We start from the raw sequence: 21,937 nt of genomic DNA on the forward strand, positions 1-21,937 counted from the left end.
GGAAGGCGATTGGTCTAGGGCGCTGTCGGTCAAGCCCAGAAAGTGCTTCCTGTGCCTGCGCGGATGGGCCCTGGGCAGTCTCGCTTGTGGGCACCGGATCAGGGGCGGTGGTGGTGGTAGGGACGGCCCCCGGCGTTTTGTGACACCCACACCCCCCCGCCTGCTTCCCCTGGTTCTCCCCCGGCTGGCGGCGACCGGCCACAGCTGCAGCGGGCTCGGGGCGTGCGGCCTGGGTGAGTCCGGGTCGGGAGACCAGTGGGGCCGGGCGAGACCGCCGAGAGAGATTGCTAGCGCGTAACGATGCTGGTTTGGGGGGCCTGTGATTTCGTACAGCATCAGCGAGTGCATTTCTCTTTTATCTTCTAAAGAAAAGACACACCTATTTCTAGGGACTCCAGGTTTAAGGGGGGGTAGGGGAGGAGTGGAGGAAGATAGCGTCTGCCTTTAGAGCTGCAGCGTTTCTTCATTGGAGCTACCGGAGCAGGATTCTGCGACCCTGGGGCGGTATCCTTTCCTAAGTTGGGCAGTTGCTTCGCATCCTCAGCATCAGCTTTTGTTTCGCCATCCCGGCCCCAGACTGTCTTTCCTCTTTTGATTGTTTTGTAGTTGGACATCTTTGAATCCCATCCTTACTGGCCTTGTGTCCTGCATCCCGAACCTCCGTTAATTAAAAAATAGTGACTGCATTATTTTTTTTAACCTGTCACTTTCATTAGGTCACCTTTCTTTGCAGTCCGTCATTATTTCTAAGAGTCTTCCTTATAATTTTATGACCACGCCAGCTTCCAGACGACTTCCATTGCACTACACGATCTCCCATCCAGAGTGTTCGCTTCCTACTTCTGCACCTCCTTCCAGGTCATGGTTTGGTTAGTTGCTTCATTGGTTTTTTTCCAGGAGATCTGGAAATTTCTCCTATAGGCTGTCATCGAGATCCATACAACCTCTGCACTTGTCCTTTGCTGATATTCTTCCCATTTTTTGCCACCGAATAGGCACAACCATTTCAAATGCCAAAGCTTTTAAGGTACAATGTGGCAAGAATTTCTGATACAGTTTTCGTACAGTTATTTTGGGACAGAGTTACCGTAATTTAGAGCTGCACTATCTGGTATAGTAGCCAGTCGCCATAGGTAGCTATTGAGCATTTGAAATAGGCTAGATGTGCTCTGAGTGTACAATACACACCAGACTTTGGAGACATAGTATTAAAAAACGTAAAACATCTTACTAATAACTTTTATAGTAATGTTGAATTGATGATAATATTTTGGACATATTAGTTAAGTAGAATATTATTAAAATGAATTTCATCCCTTTCTTTACTTTTTTAATGTGACTACTGAAAAATTTTTAATTATTTATGTAGTTTATATTATATTTCTCTTGGACAGGATTGTGATTTTAAGTGATTTAAACGTAATTTCTGTCTCCCCTTATTTCCACTCCATATTCAAAGGACACGGCGAATTCTCTTGCGCCTCTGGGGTTATTAAAGGAAGTGGGTATTTAGGGCTCTAATCTAGACTCTTTGGGATCAAGCAGTGGTACCTAAATTGTGTTTTGACCCATCTCTTTTTTATTTTCACCCCAAATTCACTAGAACTAGAATCTGTTTCTGAACATGCAGTCCTTTGCCCTCGTACCTTAATCCTGTCCTCAGAATATCTGTTTAAGCATTTCTAAAACTTCTGTCTATTGTGGACATTTGTCGTTTCTGATAGACTTTGCAAACCAATTATCTAGTACCCATTGTTCCGTCAGTACTTAAGTGTGAGAAGCCTAATAGTCTTTACTAAATTAACTTTTCAGTTAAAAATACTGTTTTGCCAATCAAGTGGTGGCCTAAGTGCTCCTAACTTCTCACAGAAGTTGTATTTGAGTCCTGTATGATATACTGGTGGAGATCACCTTTTAAACCAACCATGTGATACATGTTTTTGAAAATGAGAAATTATTCTTAAAATATAATAATTTTGTTCGCAATAAACACTTTTATATAATTGCTTTTCAAAACGTAGTGCATCTTGGATTGATATAGACCGCTTCTCAGCTAAAGGGCACAGTAGAAACATGTCCTCCTAGAGGTTTCCATTCATTATTAGCTTTTCCCTTGTAGATTTTCCTTTAAGTAGTACATTTGTATTAATTGTGGAGAAATGAGAAAACATAGCTACTTAGATAATTAGCATATTATTTTAATGATATCTCAGGAAATCAGAAATTAGATGTTAGCAATTACAGAGAAATTAGAGATAGTTGCACTTTATTATATATGTAAATCAATCGTTGTTTTTCTTTATAACTGAAATCAGAAGTTTGATCACCCTCCTGCTTTCCTGGTCTGTTTATCCCAAAGTTTTGTGTGGTTTTGAGATGTTACTGGAAATAGTGATTTGTCTTAAAGTTGACTGGAACCCTTGTATATGAAAGATTTTTAAAAATATTATACCAATAGTTATTAAATTTTAATAGGTCCAATTCAAGAATTAAAGTTTGCCCTTTTGCTCTCTTCTTTTGGATTTGCTTGACAGTTTGTAGACACTCAAAGACTTTCGTCTTTTTGTAATGTTTTACAAATGGTGGAGGTTCATATGTTAGATGTGGATGTGGGCTTTTAAGAAATTAATTATTAACGTATTAACATTTGTATTTCAGAATTTCCCTGACACCTTGAACATGAGCCCCACACAATGGGACTTCCCTGTGGAATTATGTTGTCGGCCTATGGCTTTTGTTACTCTCACAGGCCTGGATGTGGTTTATAATGCTGTCCATCGAGCTGTCTGGGATGCTTTCTGTGCCAATCGGAGGGCTGATCGGGTACCGATTTCTTTCAAGGTGCTCCCAGGTGACCATGAGTATCCCAAATGTAGACCCAAGGTAATGACATTATGATTGCAAGGGGACTCTCCTTCTCCGTCTGTCTCTTTCTTTGCATGTGTGTATCTTTTCTGTTCCTATATCTGTGCAGGAAAACCCCTGAGTTTATCAAGGGTATGGTTATAGTGGTGCATGAAGAAAACTCCAGACGTTTTCCTGTATGTAATATGCTACAGATGTATCTAATAATCCCTTTTTTTTTTTTACTCCAGAAGAATAATTACTTTATAATTATTAAGCTTTCTATCCTATGAGCCTAGGTTTTCCATTTTTTATTTGTTGTTAAAAAGAGACCCCAAGGCTCCATAATTTTAACAAAGGCCTCTCTAAAAGGAAAGTCTCACCATTGCCAGTGTCATTATAAAATCCATAGTCTCTGCAGCTTGGTTTGATTTCACAGACATATTTTGAGCACTTGCTTTGGTTTAGAGTACCTGGAACTATGCAACAGGCTGGTGATAGAAATTTAAATAATACATACTCTCTGTCCTTGATGAGTTCTACATAAACTAAAACAGTTTATTCAGTGTGGAATAGGAGGGGTATTAAGTTCAAAACTGACTTTTAGAATGAACATCATGGTAGAGACTCTGATTTACTTAGAAAAAAATACTTAGAATGATGATAGTATGAATTAATAATAGCAGCTCATACACGTGTATTGCTTATTATGTCAATTTGCTTTTTAAGAAAGTTGTGTACATTGACTGATTTGTCATTTATTGTAATCTTTTCAGGTTGGTCTGAAAGTCAGTTAATAAGACACATTGATTAAAATAAACTGCCTACTTTTTTTTCCCCCTAGAGCAATGTTTCTGACAGACTGGTCTTTGGACCAAGTATATCATCACCTGGGGTGTTTATTAAGCATGTCAATACTGGCTGTCCTCAGTTAAACTCGGGGGAGCATAGGACCTGTAGATTTGGTCACCTGCTGATTCTTTTGCATGTGTTTGAGACTCACACACCACAGACACAGTTTCATATATCCAGCGCCAGGAACTATGAGCTTTCTCTGAAACTGTGGGAGCAATAGCACCCCTGGCTCTTACACACTACTTTTAATGTGGTGTTTGTGTCAAGGAAGCCCAACGACCCAGCAGGACTCACCCCTTTCCTCCTGGATTCATTCTTCAGAATCCTCATTTTCCTCCTGGTTCTCTCCTGAGTTCCCAAGGTGTTTTGTGTCAGACTTCCTTCCTGTCCTCTCTTTCCTCACGTGGAATAACCGTTGGACCAGCGTGAACTGGAGTAGTCTGGCCAGTGTGGGTGCTTTGGGGGTAGTTTGAGATTTCACCCGGCTTCTTCAGGGCATCCCCTCCCCACGACGTGGCACTTAGCGCTGACCCCCAGTGACTGCCCTTACGCTTCTGTATTTAAGAATTGTCCTTCATTTTTTTCTTTCACCCACAAGTGAGGTGTAATGCCATCCTGGTGACACGACTCTGAAGCAGATGAAGCCATATTGGGTTTTAGAGAATATTTGAGCAGCTTTTACAAGAACGGAATCTGGGATGGGGAGGAATATAAGTAGAATTTATTGGGAAGAAGGCTGTTTACTTCCAGGGTATTTGAAAGCCTTGACATCATTAGAAATGCTTTGGCTTTGGTCAGTCTTTAAATGGAAACGGTACTGGCTCTAGGGTTGAGATTCTACCTCCAGTACTTGCTGGCTCTTACCTGATCTCTGTAAGCCTGAACGTCCTCATCTTAGAAATGCGGCGTGTGTATACTGAATGAGATAAATACAGAGAAAGTGCCTGCACTCCATAACAGGTGATTTCTGCTGCTCTTGTTGTCAGAATACCTCTTTTCAACTTTGGCTAATGTTTGCAGAGAACTTCGTATGAATGGTACATTCCCAAAGGGATCCTAAAGACAGGCTGGATGAATAAACATCTGAATCTGGTGCCAGCCCTGGTGGTTGTGTTCTACGAACTAGACTGGGATGAGCCCCAGTGGAAAGAAAAGCAGTCTGAGTGCGCGACCAGAGTGGAAATAGTTAGGTATGTCCCGTTTGTCAGGTTGACTGTGTTGGGTCAAACTCACATCTGGAGTTTACTGACATTTATCGAAGGCAGCTGAGTGCCGTTAAGTCTGCAGTGGTCATTTGGGGATCACTGGCCTCCAATGAAACCTGTTCACTTCCAACAGGTAGCATTAATATTAACTTAAGGAATGGTAAGCAATGTGAAGAAATTTCTAAGACAAATTGACCTGAAGTTCCAAATGCTTTTTCTTGCATTTATAATTTTTTTTTGGGGGGAGATATAGTGATTTGCTGTTTAGTCTCATAAAACACTTTTTGCTTTATCACCATTTATTTCAAAGTAATTCTTTTGGATGACTAATATATCACTATAAAGAAATAAGTTGCAGTGTAACTTTTACATTGAAGTATATGTTAAACTTTTGCCTTTAAAGCAGGTTTTTGTAAGGAACAGAAGCTTGATCTGAGATTATACTTTTAAATTTTAAATCATTGTGACATGTGTGTTTCTTTGTATGTAGGAAAAGAGTTCCCCCTTTAAGTTGCAGTTTGTTTTTCTTTGAATTGTCAAGCTTGTATTTTATGTAGTCTTGAATACATTTTTTAAGTTAAAACAGTTTAATTACTTAATTAATTTTATTGTTATTTTTCCACTGCAGGCAGAGTTTACAAGGGAGAAACACAAAAGTTGCAGTGGTTCTGATTCAGAAGAAAACCCCTTTGCCCCCAGGTAGCAAAAGGTTAATTAATAACTAATTGATTTGTGTATCCCCCCAATTCTTATTACCAGGAGGCATAGTTTTTAATGTTGAAATCTTTCACGTATTCAGTTATGGGAAATATGGTGTGTTAACTTTAAAAAGTACGAGTAATGCATGAGTAAATGCTTATTTTAAAAATTAAAAACATTAAAGAGTGTAGATCTTCTCAAGTCCTGCTGCCTGGTTCCCCTTCCCTCCAGGGAGGCACATGTCAATTGACAAAAGAGTTATTCACTTGATTTTTAAAAAAGAAGGTTTTTTGCTTATCTGAGATCTATTTGAAATTATATTCCTTACGTAATATTTTTTTCTTAATTTGCAATAGAGCAAAGAAAAATGCTGCAGGATTTCTAGTTTCCTGTAAGAAAATGTCCTGGTTTCAAATGCGTATTTCTTCTACCATCTCAGACTTTAGAAGCCAAAGTACTATTTTTGTTTCTATCTTGAAACTTGAAGCATCTTAAATAGTTTTGGAAACAACTTTCGTGAACTGTTGCTTCCATTTTTAGTTACAGTTATGCGGTATATCTGTTGGCATTACTCGGCCTGTCTTGGCCTAGTAGAAAATTCCAGTTTTCTCCTAACATATATGTACTGTGTAACTTCTAAGCACCCCACAGAGCTCTCAAGGATTCCAGGGGTCTTATAGACGTGGTGAAAAGTGGTTTGGGTTTTTTTTCTTAATTACATTGTCCTGATTTGGGGAAATGTCCATTTAGAAAAAATGCATTAATTATTTTCTCTCTTTATGGCACTTGTTGTCAACAGGAGAAGATGTCATTGCTTCAGAAAGGGCTGCAGCCTTGTGCAATGCGTGTGAACTCTCGGGGAAGTCTTTGTTTGTACTGCCCCATACGGACCACCTTGTGGGCTATATTATAAGGTAAATAACCTAGAATATATACTGAATCTTTTAAGTTTTGACTATTCCATTTTATTTCATTTTTTTACATATTTTTCTTAGATGTATTTAAACCCTTTGAATGCAGCTTCAGAACTCTGTTTTATTCTGAGGAGGAAGAACCTTGAAGTTCAATCCTTATCTGACTTTGAATTCAGCTTTCTTTCATGCCCTAGGAAGATACTTCTGATATGTACTTATTTTCACAAACAGAACTTTGAGTTGTTTATCCATCTCTGGGCAAATTTTCTTGGTTCCTCTGTAGTCTCATAGTTATAGAATGAAGCAGGATTTAATTTATACAAATGTTATTTTCACCTCATTTGCCAGTTCTCATTTTTGGTCCTTTTCCCATTATTTTCCTTAATCTTTAAACCCTAAATGTCAGAGTCACAAAAGGTAATTGAATCTAGTTGAGTATTAGATATTTGTTTCTTTCATACTTATAAAATTATAAAATAATAGGAGATTATTAGTGATTACCTAAGTTTTACAAATTACAAGAAAGTTATTTTTATCAGTTATTTCTTAGATTGTAAAATTTTAAATGGCTTTTGGTGGGTCTTCTTTTTAGATTTTTTAATCTAAAAATTTAGCTTATATTTTGCTTTACTTTTTATCTTAATCATGAAGTAAAGCAGACATTATCTCTGTCAGGATTTTACTTTCAGGTCTTATAAATATGATTCTTGAAACACTTTGGTTTAAAATAACTTCAGTGTTTGAATGTTGGTCTTTTTTTTTTTTGCGGTATGCGGGCCTCTCACTGCTGTGGCCTCTCCCATTGCGGAGCACAGGCTCTGGACGCACAGGCTCAGCGGCCATGGCTTACGGGCCCAGCCCCTCCGCGGCACGTGGGATCTTCCCGGACCGGGGCACGAACCCGTGTCCCCTGCATCGGCAGGCGGACTCTCAACCACTGCACCACCAGGGAAGCCCACTGAATGTTGGTCTCTTTTAACAGATTAGAAAACGCCTTTTATGAACATGCACAGACTTATTACTACACTGAGATTAGAAGAGTGAAATCTCATAAAGAATTTTTGAATAAAACAACACACCAGGTACGTGTCTTTTCCTAAAGAAGGAAATAATAGCGGCATTCTAGAGTAGATTATTCATCGTTGATTATTTTTGAGGAGATGATTTAATGTCTTTAATACTTTGATGTCTTTAAATGGCTTCTGTGCTTTTGAAGTTTTTTTTTTTAAAGCGTTTAAAAACTATTTTGTCTTTTGTCCTCTTTGCCTTTAAAGCTCTTGAAGATAGATTTTGGTAGCCTTCTTAACTACACTTGTTTACTGGAATAATTCTTGAACTTTAATTTTGGATATTTGCCTTCATACTTTTAGGTCTCCTCTTAAACATTATTGTAATTTTTACATTTTTAAGAGAATATATGTAATAATGATATTTTTTTCCATTCTTCTTTTCAGCTTTTATTTGTTAGACATCAGTTCAAAATAGCTTTCTTCAGTGAGTTGAAACAAGATACACAAAATGCTCTGAAGTAAGTTTCTAACAGTTGTCAAACTAATTTTTTCTTTATGTTAACAATAACATAGTAGTGGCAATTTCTGAATCTCAACCAAACTTTAAGTTTAAAATGTTTATGTTGGTTAGAGTCAGGTTTGTAATATTCACTTTAATTTTTCTAGTTAAATGGAATATATTTGAGCTTTTAAAAAATATATCCATTTTATTATCAGAAGTAAATTTTATAGTGTCTGAAAGCTTTCTGGTATAATTTAATTAAATTTCATGATCTAAAGAAACATATTAAAATTTTTCCCATTCTGTTACCTACTTCTTCTTTGTATACTCAGTAAAATCCTTGTGTTAAGACTGATTTTCAAAGTTTCATGTGTATTAAACATTATCTGAATCAGACTGAGTTTCTTAATTTTTTTTCAGTTTATAATACCCGCCAGTAGCATCATTTTTCATTCTTTTTAAAATTTATTTATTTTTGGCTGCATTGGGTCTTCGTTGCTGCACACAGACTTTTCTCTAGTTGCGGCGAGCGGGGGCTATTCTTTGTTACGGTGCGCGGGCTTCTCATTGCAGTGGGCTCCTCTTGTTGCGGAGCATGGGCTCTAGGCATGCAGGCTTCAGTAGTTGCGGCACACAGGCTCAGTAGTTGTGGCACACAGGCTTAGTTGCTCCACAGCATGTTGGATCTTCCCTGACCAGGGCTCGAACCTGTGTCCCCTGCATTGGCAGGCAGATTCTTAACCACTGCGCCACCAGGGAAGTCCCATTTTTCATTCTAAGGCTCTGCTTAGAGCTTTGAAGAGTAGTTGCAGATGTGTTGGCAGTGGTTAGGCATTTTATCCCTTTGCTTTTAATTTACTAAACACAATTTAATAAAACATCTCTTTCTAGCTTTAACTCAGTTTTTTAAGATTAACAGTGCCAGTGTAGCAAAAGGATAAAAACCAGCTATATATCCTAAAAGTGGGGAGGGGCTAAATATACATGGGAGGGTGGAACAGAGAAATAAATAAGTCTGTCATTCAGAGGAATATTGCAGAAACCTCCTCTCTTTTGTTGCTAATGAGGTGCTAAGCACCAAATTGTGTTCTATAAATCTCAAACTTCATATAGTTTTAGTTGGTTTTAGTGTAGTTCATTTTTTATCTGTGGTATTAGTGAAACACCCTCAATTCCAATTCTGTTCAAACACAGTTCTGGAAAGAAAAATGTTACGTGGAGAAGTTAGGAGCAAACACTTTTCTTTGGAGAAGACTGAGATTTTCTCATCACCTTCCATCTTCTATCAGACTTGCCTTTCTCACACTATTCTTTCCTTCAGCGCTAGCTGCCCTGAGGGTATCCGCACTGCAGCCCGTACCCGAGACCAGTGACACCCGTTTCAGTTGTGGAGATACTTGGGTTTAAAGCTGTTGACCCATCTCTGTCTTGATAGCACCTTCTTCGCTAATACAATTTCTATTTGAGAAGCTCAACATGGTACTTTTAAAAAATACTAATTGTTTTTAACAATGTTAATTTTGTCATGTAACTCTGGACACTTTTCCACTTTCATTTTGCAGCTGAACTCCTATCAGTTATAGGCAGATGTTAATGACAGCAGTGTACAGTGGTTCTGTTCTTAGAGAAAAGTCATTGATTCCTCCCACACATAGTGAATCAATATATCATTTTTCAGGACATCAGAGATTGTTATGTATATGTTATTATTGAGCTGTTGAGTGCTAAGAAATGTTGAGTAAATATTGTTTCTGTTATTTCTAATAATTTTGCTCTTAGGAATCTTTTCTTAAAATTAATTTATATCATAATTAACTACCTTCCCCATGTCTATATTAGGAATTACAGGACTGCCTATAATCTTGTACATGAATTGAGAGCCCATGAAACTAATATTCTGGAAATTAAGACCATGGCAGGATTTATAAACTACAAGGTAATAGTTCTACTTCCAAATAAACAAAATTTGGCTTTAAATATTGGAGTATCTTTTTAAAGTTTGGAAATCCAGATGACTCATTTGCTCTGAAAAGTGAGTATTTGATGAATTATGCTATGCTATTTTATGTCCTTTATCTCCAGGAGCACCCTGGTTCTTAGCAGCCTAATTGTAATGCTTGGTTTTGAGCTATGGTCCCAGAGTTCTCATTTAGAGGAGTTTTATCTTGGTAAAACTCCTTGAGGAGGGTCTTTTGTTTGTTTTTAAGTGGGTGCAGGAGGGAGTGAGAAGAAAGCTGCCTACAGTATTGAATTTTATAAGCTGCAACTTATTAGAACTGGGTAAGCCTTCCTTGGTTTAATGGCCAGCCATAGAAAAGGTGTACCTATTCCCCTTAGAGAAAACTTTTATATCTGTTATGTGAGCATTTTAAAGTTGTATATGGTAGAAATAGACACCCCCAGAAGGCAGATGAGGCTTTGTCTTTTGCTTTTAATCTTTCCACACTCATCTTTTCAAGAGGCTGGCACTGGGTTAGTGATGTAAGGGTAGAGGGACACTTTGTTCACTGCATGTGTAAGTGTAAATTGGTACAGCTTCTATAGAGGCTATTTTTGCAATGACAGTGCAGATTTAAAGTGGATATTCCTTTTGACCTAGCAATTCCATTTTGGGAAATTTATCCCACATATGTGCTAAGACTTGCAAATCACATATGTAAGGATATTTATTGCCTCTTGTAATAGGAAAAGGTTGGAAACAACCCCACAATAACTGACTGGTCAATATAAATTATAACTCCAAACAACGAAATATTATACAACTATCGAGAATGAAGCAGCTCCGTGCATTGAAATGGAATGATATCCAAGGTATATTGTTAGGTGACAAAAGTAAGGCACAAAGCAGCATATTTAGTGTGATGCTATTTGTATAAAAATAATAGTTTATTTGTAAATGCACATACTTGTCTGTGGACAGAATATATCACCAAATGTATGCTGGGAGCTTGTTGCCTCTAGAGAGGGGAATTGGATGGCTGAGGGACAGGGATGGATGAGAGATTTAACTTTTCATGTATTCCCTTATACCTAAAAAAATAAAATTAAAAGTGGTAATAAGCATGTGGAAATAAATTTAGGCTTTGTTTCTTCTTTTTTTTTCATTTACCCTACATACATATAGATTATTACTTTGAAATAACATCCCAGATAATTTTTCAAGAATTTCTGTAATCCTTGTTTGATATGGAGTCTACTGTGCTCTAATTGTTCTACAAAAAATCTTTTGCTTACTGACAGTTCTAAAACTAGAAAGTTAATCTGTCCTTTCTCAGTTACCTGTTGCAAATACTTCATTTTTGCCCGTCTTTATGCCCTTCATTGGGTTTAATATTTCTTTATTCTATACTTTAAAAAACTTTGTAAGGTATAGAATAGATTCATCACAAATAGTGAATAATTTTATTCATGAATCAAAGGGACATCCTCTGTTTTTAGCATAACCTTTGTAATAGAGAAAATCAGTTCTGTTGCACTTCAGTTCTACTGAACTTCAGAGAAGGAAATTCCATACTCTTTTTAAAGTTAGTCTCAATTTTTATATATTTTTAAATGAATACGCCTTTTGACTTTGGTTTTCTTCTTTACTTTGGGGTTGATTTTACATCTTCCAGATCTGTAGGCTGTGTTTTCAGCACAACACCCCACTGGACGCAATTGCTCAGTTCCGAAAGCACATCGACTTGTGTAAGAAAAAAATCGGAAGTGCAGAGTTGTCTTTTGAGCATGCTGCATGGATGTCTAAACAGTATGTTTTAAATTATATTTTCAGAATGTTTTTTAAACAAATACTTGGGGTTTGGAGGAATGGAGTAAGCATGGACTTTGGTTCTAAATCGAACTAAGATTTTTGTCAGTAAGTAGGTTTTTAATGATCCACCATAAGTATGTTCCCAGTAATGGTAGATACTGATTCATACAGTTTCTTAATGGAAATTAGCTAGTTCCTGGGACCATCTCTTTCATTCAATATATATATATATCAAGTTTCCACCATGTGTCTAGACACCGAGAATATAGCAGTGAATAGACAGTATCCCTACTGACATGGAACTTGCCCTCTGAGACTGATGACTAAAAATTGCTAAAATGAAAATTTTCCCAGAAACATGGATGTATTTGAGTGGTGGGAACTATGTTGACATCTGGCTTGATGGTATATTTATAAAGACCTGCTAACACAGAGGAGTTGACTTAAAGAATTTTTCTGTAACCTACGATTAGTGTGTTAGTATTTACAATGAAATCCCCACAATTAATAGTTCAGCAGTAGCATTATTTTGATACAGTCTGCTGAGGTTATGGTTCCTGGATGAATAACTACTAGAAGTAAGCTGCTTTTTCTTCCCTTTTTCTTCTTCATTCCATTTTTTTATTTCTTGATTTTTTTTTTCTTTAAGATTCCAGGCCTTTGGAGATTTATTTGATGAAGCTATCAAGTTGGGGTTGACAGCTATTCAAACTCAGAATCCTGGTTTCTATTACCAGCAGGCAGCATACTATGCCCAGGAGCGGAAACAGCTTACGAAAACCCTCTGTAACCATGAAGTAAGTCACTGACTCCTGTATTAGCTGGCATTTAGGAAATCTATTAACCTTCTCTTGAAAGAAGATAATGCTGATTGGTGTTGATAATTTTTTCCAAGCCTTTGCATGTAACAAGTTTTTATCTTTTATATTTTCAGGAATTAGGATTATTTTCAGTTTTAGCCTGAGTACTCTATTTTCACCTGTGAATTAAGCAGAAGTTTTTCTTTGAAGAACTGATTTATGATTAGCAATAAGTCAGTGATTTAGAGGAGAGAAAGTTACTTTAAAATAAAAGCCACAGTTTAGTCCATGCCATACTGTAAATCCATTGTTTTGTTTCTGTGATCACTGCTAGAGTTTGAAGGACACTGAGAAATGTGCTTTATGTTGACCCACTGGAGAGCATAACATTGGCCTTCTTTCTCTTCCTGGGGTTCTCCATGGAAAACTCTAAAGAATCTGTTTGAGAATGTTAACTGCATATTTTCTTAAACTTGACATTTCATTTTGCCTTTCTCTTGGATGATTATATTTAAATACCAGTTTCCCCATAAGCACCTTTAAAATAAGAACATGGTGTGTGTATATAGATAGAGATATTTACATTCACATAGTTATATCAGTTTATTTTCACTTAAAACCTCAGATTTCTTCTCTGAAGACAGGTGAATTTTAACAACAGTGCTACTTAAAAAACTTCAAAAAAAAAAAACAGTTTGCATATTAGTACTTCAAATGCTTGGATTTTTTTCCCCTTAAATCATGATATACCTAGACTATTTTCTACCATGTTATTTGTATATGATGTATAATTTCATTGCATGTATTATATTTTAAAAGTTTGGCATATTATATTTGAGCACAGTATTTTAAAAGGTGATTAAAACTGGGTCTTGTATGGCTATGAGAAAATGGGCATTAGCAAATATTGGCTGGAATGTAAAATAATATTCTGTCAAGTAATAAATTAAGAAGCCTCAAAATCATGCCTTTCTTTTGACCCAGAATTTCATATTCAGGAAGCCTAAGACAGATAAGAGATCCTAAGAGATAAGTATTAAAATTTATTTATAGAGTTGTTCTGACAGATTTATTAATTGTAATGTAAAATAAAAATAACAGTGTGAACAGCTATAGGGAATCTGTTACAATGTGGAACAGCAGGCAGCCAAGAAAAATAACATTTTGGAAGAATCTTTAATGATATGGTGAGATATACAGAATGTATTTAAAAGAAAAAAGCAGGTTGAAAAATTATTTCAGCTGATGACGAATAAACGTTTGCATACAAAATCTGGAAGAATAATGTATATACATTGTTAACCGTGGTAGTAGCTCTATAGGTAATTTAAATTTTTATCATTTTCCTTTTGGACGTTTTCTGCATTTTTTTAACAATTACTTGTATTACATTTTGGTTTTAGAGGGAAAAGTTATAAAAAAGAAAAGCGGTATAAATTTGTAAATTCTGGTGCCAAAAGTATCCTCCCCCATCAATACCAAGACTTAATACACATGCAATAAAAAAGGAAAATAGTGTCTTCTTTTGAAAACTCCTATAACATTATTTTTATTTGCACAAAAAACACTTATACATATGGAATAACCATCAAATTTAATTTGTAATGTAGTTTTACTGGTTTATAAATTAAAAGAAAATGTAGAGCAGTTAGTTACTATGAAATCATTTGTCAGAATCAGGTTGATTTATTCAATTTAATTTTTATAAGACTACCTAATATTAAATGAAACATTTCTTGTTTAATTTTATGGAAATTTAATTTATGTTAAAATATTCACAACTTTGATATTTGAATGTGTTATTCATATTTATGAAAGCTTTTTTATTCTTACAAAGATCAAGGGAGAGTTGGTCTTGATGGACTGTGTTTTGATTTACAGGCTTCTGTAGCGCACCCCAGTCCTGATCCCCTAGAAACACAGACAGGAGTTCTTGACTTCTATGGACAGCGACCATGGCGACAAGGAATCCTAAGTAAATAATTTTTTCCTCTTTCCCTTCCTCTCAACCTCAAAAGCACAAGGTTGCTATCATAATTTTTCCATGGCTGCACAACATAATAACAAATTATGTTGAGGTAGGGCTTCCCTGGTGGCGCAGTGGTTGAGAGTCCGCCTGCCGATGCAGGGGACACAGGTTCATGCCCCGGTCCGGGAAGATCCCACATGCCACGGAGCGGCTGGGCCCGTGAGCCATGGCCGCTGAGCCTGCACGTCCGGAGCCTGTGCTCCGCTATGGGAGAGGCCACAACAGTGAGAGGCCCGCGTACCACAAAAAAAAAAAAAATATGTTGAGGTAAAAATGTGTGCTTTTTAAACACTTTTTAAGACCTACTTTAAAAATGTGTTGTTTTTATCACTACGTCTTAGAATGACTTATAATTAAAGATGTAGATGTGACTAAAATATTTGGACATCTGTTGTCTTAAATGACACAGTTAGTAAGCCACTCTGGTCTATTTAAATATTTTAATTCCAGTTAAGTTTAACGATTTTTTTATGTTTGACATTTTAGAACATCATTACCTGAACCACCTTAAAAATGATTTCTCTATCTTTTTTGTTTTATACACACTTAATTTGAGCAATTTCTGTGGCCATTAAACTTTTTGTTAAGAAATTATTTACTTTAATCTACAGGAAATGTATTTTGTCTAGAAAATGATATTGGTATTACTTTTGAGGTGGTTGATTCCACTGGGCAAAAGAGTACAGAGCTCAGTAACGTACCCTTCAGAACAGAGACCACAGAGAAGATTCCATGCTAATAAAGCTGTCTGTTAGAATCTTTAGAATTCTAGAATGTTTAAGAATCTTAAGTACATTGTATACGAAGGACTCAGGGAGTGTACCCGTCCAGTGTTCGTGTGAAGGATTTGTGTTAAATGAGCTATCTAAAATGGGTTGTGTCCTATCTTATACAGGTTTTGATCTTTCTGATCCTGAAAAAGAGAAGGTGGGGATTCTTGCCATTCAGCTGAAGGAGAGAAGTGTTGTTCACTCTGTAAGTCTTTTTTCCAGTATAAACTATTTTTTACAGTATTCCAGGAAAACATGAGATTATTTTTATTGGAATGTTTCACATTTTATCTTTTCTAACAGGAAATAATAATAACTCTTCTGAGCAATGCTGTTGCACAATTTAAGAAATATAAGTGTCCAAGAATGAAAAGTCATCTGAGTAGGTATCCATAACATGCCACAACTTTGTGCAACTTTGAGTAATTTTAAATTATGTTCATACAGTCTTTTTTCCTTTATAGTGGTTCAAATGGGAGAGGAATATTATTATGCAAAGGATTATACCAAAGCTTTGAAGTGAGTTCTGTTCACTATTTATTTTCACAAGTATTCTGATTCTCTTGCAGCAGAATTAGCATGGAAATCTGTATTGAAGGATTTATTATTTCCATATTTATTCCTACTTCTATTAAACACCATTTCCGTGATATTTTTTCGAGTATTGTCTGCAGGTACAGTCATTATCAGAGTCTAAGGAAACCTCACATTTACCTAATGTGAAAATACCTGTTAAACTATTTCAGTAAGATTTTCTGAAGTTTATATAAAATGAGTAAAGCACTTTTATTTTAGTTTCTCCATGAACTATTCAAACCCTTCCTCGTCAAGCTGTCTTGGCCCGTCTGACATTTTGTCCTCTGTCAGGTTGCTGGATTATGTGATGTGTGATTATCGGAGTGAAGGATGGTGGACCCTGCTCACGTCTATACTGACCACAGCTCTGAAGTGTTCCTACCTCATGGCCCAACTGAAAGATTACATCACTTATTCCCTAGAACTCCTTGGAAGAGGTAACTCGATGTTCTTTCAGTAAAATTCTGAATCTTTACAATTACATAGCATCTTTAAGCTTCTTTAAATTGGAAGAATAATTCAGTATCAAATATCTGGTAGTACTGTTATCACATGCAAGTCACTTTGCGGAGTGAAGAGGTTTTATACTTTATTGGAACTTATTAGAGTTGAAGGTCTTATTGTAGTTGAGAAAAATCTGCCTTTTTAAAATATGACATAAAATAATTTTTCACATAGAGTTCAAACGCACATACATAAAGCATTGGGGCTGACTTTTAGGAAGCTGTGCTGTCAGTTTTCCAGAGTTGTGCTTAGCCATCTTAGAAGAGAGATTTATCGGGCTTCCCTGGTGGCGCGGTGGTTGACAGTCCGCCTGCCGATGGAGGGGACGCGGGTTCGTGCCCCGGTCCGGGAAGATCCCACGTGCCATGGAGCGGCTGGGCCCGTGAGCCATGGCCGCTGAGCCTGTGCGTCCGGAGCCTGTGCTCTGCAACGGGAGAGGCCACAGCAGTGAGAGGCCCGCGTACCGCAAAAAAAAAGAAAAAAAAAAAGAAGAGAGATTTATCTGCAGGGTTTTAATACCTGAAATGGGGGTAGTGGGCTTACTTGCCTGTCTTATAGTTCTAATTTTCTTCCTTCTTCCTTCCTATTAGCTTCAACTCTGAAAGATGACCAGAAATCTCGGATAGAGAAGAACCTCATAAACGTTTTAATGGTAGGCTGGAATTCTTTATATAACATCTGTATCTGGATGTGTGTATATTATAAAACTAGCTGAACAGATGTTTAACTCCATGTTGGCACAGAATGAAAGTCCTGCTCCTGAACCTGACTGTGACATATTAGCTGTGAAAACTGCTCAGAAGCTGTGGGCGGACCGAATTTCTCTGGCCGGCAGCAATCTTTTCACAATAGGCGTACAGGACTTTGTGCCATTTGGTGGGTAACCAACGTCTACAGTATTATTTTAGAGACATCGTCCTTATTTCTACAAAATAAATAGACACAGAATAATGAAGTCAAAGAATTTTCCAAGTACGGTCACTTTGTAGATGAACTGTGTGGTTTTTTTTGTTTTTTTTTTTTTAATTTTCTGCCCATCGACTTTAAAGATGGTCAAAATTTTAAATACTTAGTTGAGGTCTTAACGTTTACTCTGTTCGTTTGTAGTTCAGATGTTATTTGAAATGCATTTGGAAAGACAGTTATTTAAAAAGTTTATGCTTTATTGTCTAGGCAGGTATTTTGAAATAAGTTAAAAATAACAAAATGGTTCTTTTTTCTTTAAAATCCTATGTCAGTTACATTTTAGGGGGAACCATGTTTTTAAAATTAGAGAGGTTTTGGAGCTAGAGTTTATTTAAATTTGGCTTGATTTATGTCTTTTGAAATGCTTCAGGTGCAGAAGTCAGTAAGAATATCCAGTGTAGCTGTTTTCTTTCTGAAGAGCAGATGTGGACCAGAGAATAATGTGTGTGTGTCTAGCGTGTCTGGTGGTGTCTGACTCGGCCCTTTTTGTTTTATTTCTAGTGCAATGCAAAGCCAAGTTCCACGCCCCAAGTTTTCATGTCGACGTTCCCGTGCAGTTCGATATTTATCTGAAGGCTGACTGCCCACATCCCATTAGGTTTTCTAAGCTCTGTGTCAGCTTTAATAATCAGGTAATGGCACCTTTTAAGGTGTGTTTACCATGTGTGTATCTTATTTTAGCTTATTAAATGAGGTAAAATGTGCTTAGTGAATTTTAGGTCTTAATGGTTTCATATTAACAAATGTATTTTGATAGAGTCTATTTAAGAATAATTGTATTTATAGTTCTCAATTTCTGTATCCACAATTCAAGTTTTATACTTTTCTATTCTAATTTTTGTTTTCACTCCCTGCTTAGGAAACCTGAGAACTTTGTCTACACATAGACAAAAAGTTTTGTAACATGTATCTTGAATTTCAAATAAGATATATTCAGAATGAATATAATTTTCAAAACCATTTGTTTTATTCTAACATTGGTATTAGCTTTATATTATAAAACTGTTATATGTTTGATGTTAAAGCAATGAAAGTGGAATAGATGGATATAAAGTAGAAAGTAAATGTGTGTTCCTCCAATTCCATTCCTTAGGGGGCGTCACAATTAACTTCGTGAATAGTCTAGACATCTTATGTGCACGCATATATAAGCAACTTTTTTCTCCAGAATTGGGATCGTACTATATTTCCTACATTTGAACATTTTTATAGTGTGATGTAGTCAAGTGCTTGATTACATTCTGTTTCAGTTACAAGCTCACTTCTAATTTTCTGGTCACACAGAAAGTGTACTGAGCTGTAACCAGCAAGCATTTATTGAGAGTTACAATATTCTTAGCATCATGGTGAACCTGAAAAAGTTTAGCATATATCAACCCCACTAAAATATAAGCGTTTTGGGAGCAAGGCCAGGACTGGCTCACAGATGGCCTAAATGTGTGTGTAGCCTAGAAATACTGTTATGGCAGGCATGCTGGAGAAAAGAGGAAGTTTCAAAATTGAAGATGCAATTAAGATAGGTTTAAAAAGATGAGAGGGAAAGGATGTGTTTGGCAATGAGGAAACGCTGAATGGAAACAGGAGTGAATGTTCTGTGTTTTTGGGCAAGTGAAGACAGCAGCCTCACGAGAGCAGAGGGATCATAGGTGGGGTGAGTGGGAGTCAGGCTGCGTGGCTTAGAGGAACCTGGAGAGTTAAGCAGAGTCAGTCTGGGAAGTATCAATAGAAGCCTTTTAAGATTGATTTATTCATTCATTTATTCGTTATCTGTTTATTTATTGAATGGTGGTAAAGAAAGAATGTTATCGGTTTAAATAGGTTTTTTTTGACTCATAAGAACTGAGCAATGTCCCTGTAATAGAATTCGTAAAATGAACCTGGGTCACTTGAAGATTAGTATGTTTTATTCAACTTCAAACCATTACCCAAGGATTCCAATTATTTTGAGAATTTTAAAGCAAGAACATGAAATTTATGTTTAAGAAACTTTATTCCAGTAGCAAAATAGAGGGAAAGAAATGATATTTTAGAAACCAGAGGCTCTTTGTATGAACCCAGGTACAAAAGTATGAGGATTTGGATTAGGATTTTAGTGATGGGAATGGAGATAAAGGAATAAGAGTCATTTAAAAATAGGTAAGTTTGGATTGCTGAGTGTATACAGAGGATACAGAATGGGGATAGGATGGATAAAGGATGGGCTATTTGGTTTTTGCAGGCCCAAAACAGTTTGTTTATTTTTCCAGCTTTATTGAGATATGGCATATAAAATTGTGTAAGTTTAAAGTGTACATGATGATTTGATACACATATTTTGCAAAATGATTACCATAGTAAGGTTAGTTAACACATGCATCACCTGACATAATCACCTTTTTGTTGTTGTCTTTGTGAGAACATTTAGGATCTACTCTTTTAGCAACGTGCAAGTAAATAATACAGTAATTATAGTCCCCATGCCATACATTAGATCCCCAAAACTTATTTGTCTGATAACTGGAAGTTTATACCCTCTGACCGACATCTTCCCATTTCTGCCAACGCCAAGCCTATGGCAATCCTCATTCTACTCTCTGTTTCTATGAGTTCCGTTTCTATAAGTTGCAGATTCCACATATAAGTAAGATCATACAGTATTAGGACAGGAGCTTTGTATGTGCTGTTTCTTATGCTTGGATTGGTCTTCCCTCCTCTTTTATTTGCTTAGTTCCTCCTCATGTTTTATCCCCTTAAAAGCCTCACTTCCTCAGGGACACCTCGCCTGACCTACATGACTGATTGACCTAGCCAGGCTCACATAACCCTTCATAGTACTTGTCACAGCTGTGGTTTCACTCTTGTCATGTGATTATTTGGTAAATTGCTTGTTTTTCTTACTAGAATGTAAGCTCCAAGAGGACAGACATTTTTTTTTTCACTCGCTGTGAAATGTTCTAAATCTGGGTTTAGAGGGTCAGGGAGGCGCTCGCATTTTCCGTTCACATCATAGCCTACTATTGCACTTCTTTTCCTTCCTTCTTTTTCCCTTTTAGCAACACAGACCACATCTGTAATTAAACTAATAAAAATATTAAAATAAAATATAAAGCAATTTGTTTTTAAAGTTGTATTCTGAATATATGTTATTTGAAATGCAGGATGCAAATCACAAGGAAAAAAGTAGCGGGTACGAGGCTTCATAAGCCTGGAATAGAAATGAAAATTAGAAGAAAGGTATAAAACTTAACTGTATTAGAATCTTCTGTGAAGATAATTCACCTGCTGGGATAGAAGATGGCTCTTGGAAAGTTCTCAGTATTTATTGAAAGGATGAGAATGGTGATCCCTTAGATATGTATATGAAAGATGTCTCTGTTTATTCATCTGTAAGGAGTGTGCTTTTCTGGGAAGGTAGCTTGAAGTGATAGTGGAATTATCCCTGAGACAATTGTGGATATAAGCTTTTAGTTAAGGAATAGGTCAGAATTAGAAGTTTTTATGTGGGAGATATTAGCATAGAGGTGCCGAATACGTAGACATGGATAGACTTTGCAGTGAAGTAAACATAAAGAGAAAAGCAAAACCAAAAGCTAAGGACTGAAACTTTTGGAACCTCTGAATTAGGGGAACAAGAGGGAAAAAAGACCTTTGTTTTTTGAAAAAAAACAAGAGGGAAAAAAAAACAAGAGGGAAAAGCAGGAGAGTGAGAAACAGGAGCTATTATAGTGTCACAGAAGCCAGGTAAAAAGGAAGCTCTTTAAGAAAAGATGATAGACAGTAGCATCCGACGCAAAACAAAAAGTCTTTGTTTCTGTCTCCAGGAAAGGGATGGCTAAATAAATGTTTTCAGAGGTCAGCTTCTGTGTGAACCATCTTTATCTTGTGGCAGCAGTGAGTGGTTAACTGCTACCATCTGGCATAAAAATACTTCTTCTTTTATTAATAGAAAATTCATAATGCTTCAGTATCAGTGCAGTTAACCTTAACAAGCTCCAAGTAATTCGGTGTTTAGTGTTAGCAAAACATATGACATTTGAGTTCATAAACCATGACCCTTGCTCACCTCTTTTTCAGGAATACAACCAGTTCTGTGTAATCGAAGAAGCATCCAAAGCGAGTGACGTTTTAGAAAATTTGACTCAGGGAAAGATGTGCTTAGTTCCTGGTAAAACAAGGAAGTTTTTATTTAAATTTGTGGCAAAAACTGAAGATGTGGGAAAGAAAATTGAGGTTAGTTATGAAATGTGTTTAAAAAATATTTTAAGTGATGAAATAATGTGTATGTCAGAAGAAATTATAATAAAAATAATACAGAAGTTTATTAAGTAAAAAATGAAAATCTTCCACTTGGACTTCCCAAGGGAACCCATTCATTATGGTTTTTTGGTAGGTTTCCCCTCAGTGAGAATATGTTTTTTTGTTTTTTTGTTTTTTTTTCTTGCGGTACACGGGCCTCTCACTGTTGTGGCCTCTCCCGTTGCGGAGCACAGGCTCTGGACACGCAGGCTCAGCGGCCATGGCTCACGGGCCCAT

General features: G+C 36.6%; 1 protein-coding gene across 4 annotated transcripts in view; it reads left to right on the forward strand.

The window, feature by feature from the left end:
• Positions 1–68: 68 nt before the first annotated feature.
• Positions 69–21,937, forward strand: part of TRAPPC11 (trafficking protein particle complex subunit 11) — a 39,974-nt gene continuing 18,105 nt past the window's right edge. Inside the window, exons 1-19 of one of the 4 annotated variants that reach the window (XM_027122600.1) lie at positions 69–233; positions 2,659–2,883; positions 4,720–4,889; positions 5,533–5,603; positions 6,403–6,517; positions 7,500–7,599; positions 7,972–8,045; positions 9,869–9,965; positions 11,644–11,777; positions 12,430–12,577; positions 14,462–14,555; positions 15,505–15,584; positions 15,683–15,761; positions 15,844–15,898; positions 16,247–16,392; positions 17,050–17,111; positions 17,179–17,335; positions 17,927–18,057; positions 21,479–21,634. In XM_027122600.1, coding sequence (XP_026978401.1) covers positions 2,680–2,883; positions 4,720–4,889; positions 5,533–5,603; positions 6,403–6,517; positions 7,500–7,599; positions 7,972–8,045; positions 9,869–9,965; positions 11,644–11,777; positions 12,430–12,577; positions 14,462–14,555; positions 15,505–15,584; positions 15,683–15,761; positions 15,844–15,898; positions 16,247–16,392; positions 17,050–17,111; positions 17,179–17,335; positions 17,927–18,057; positions 21,479–21,634 — 2,073 coding nt within the window. In that variant the 5' untranslated portion in view covers positions 69–233; positions 2,659–2,679. Of the gene's footprint in view, positions 234–928; positions 1,028–2,658; positions 2,884–4,719; positions 4,890–5,532; positions 5,604–6,402; positions 6,518–7,499; positions 7,600–7,971; positions 8,046–9,868; positions 9,966–11,643; positions 11,778–12,429; positions 12,578–14,461; positions 14,556–15,504; positions 15,585–15,682; positions 15,762–15,843; positions 15,899–16,246; positions 16,393–17,049; positions 17,112–17,178; positions 17,336–17,926; positions 18,058–21,478; positions 21,635–21,937 lie in introns of those variants that run through there. The other 3 variants (XM_027122601.1, XM_027122602.1, XM_027122603.1) reach the window with 3 other exon arrangements.

This window comes from Aethalodelphis obliquidens, unplaced genomic scaffold, assembly GCF_003676395.1.
Source record: "Aethalodelphis obliquidens isolate GAN/ISIS:26980383/991018 unplaced genomic scaffold, ASM367639v1 scaffold25, whole genome shotgun sequence".
Lineage (NCBI taxonomy): Eukaryota > Metazoa > Chordata > Mammalia > Artiodactyla > Delphinidae > Aethalodelphis > Aethalodelphis obliquidens.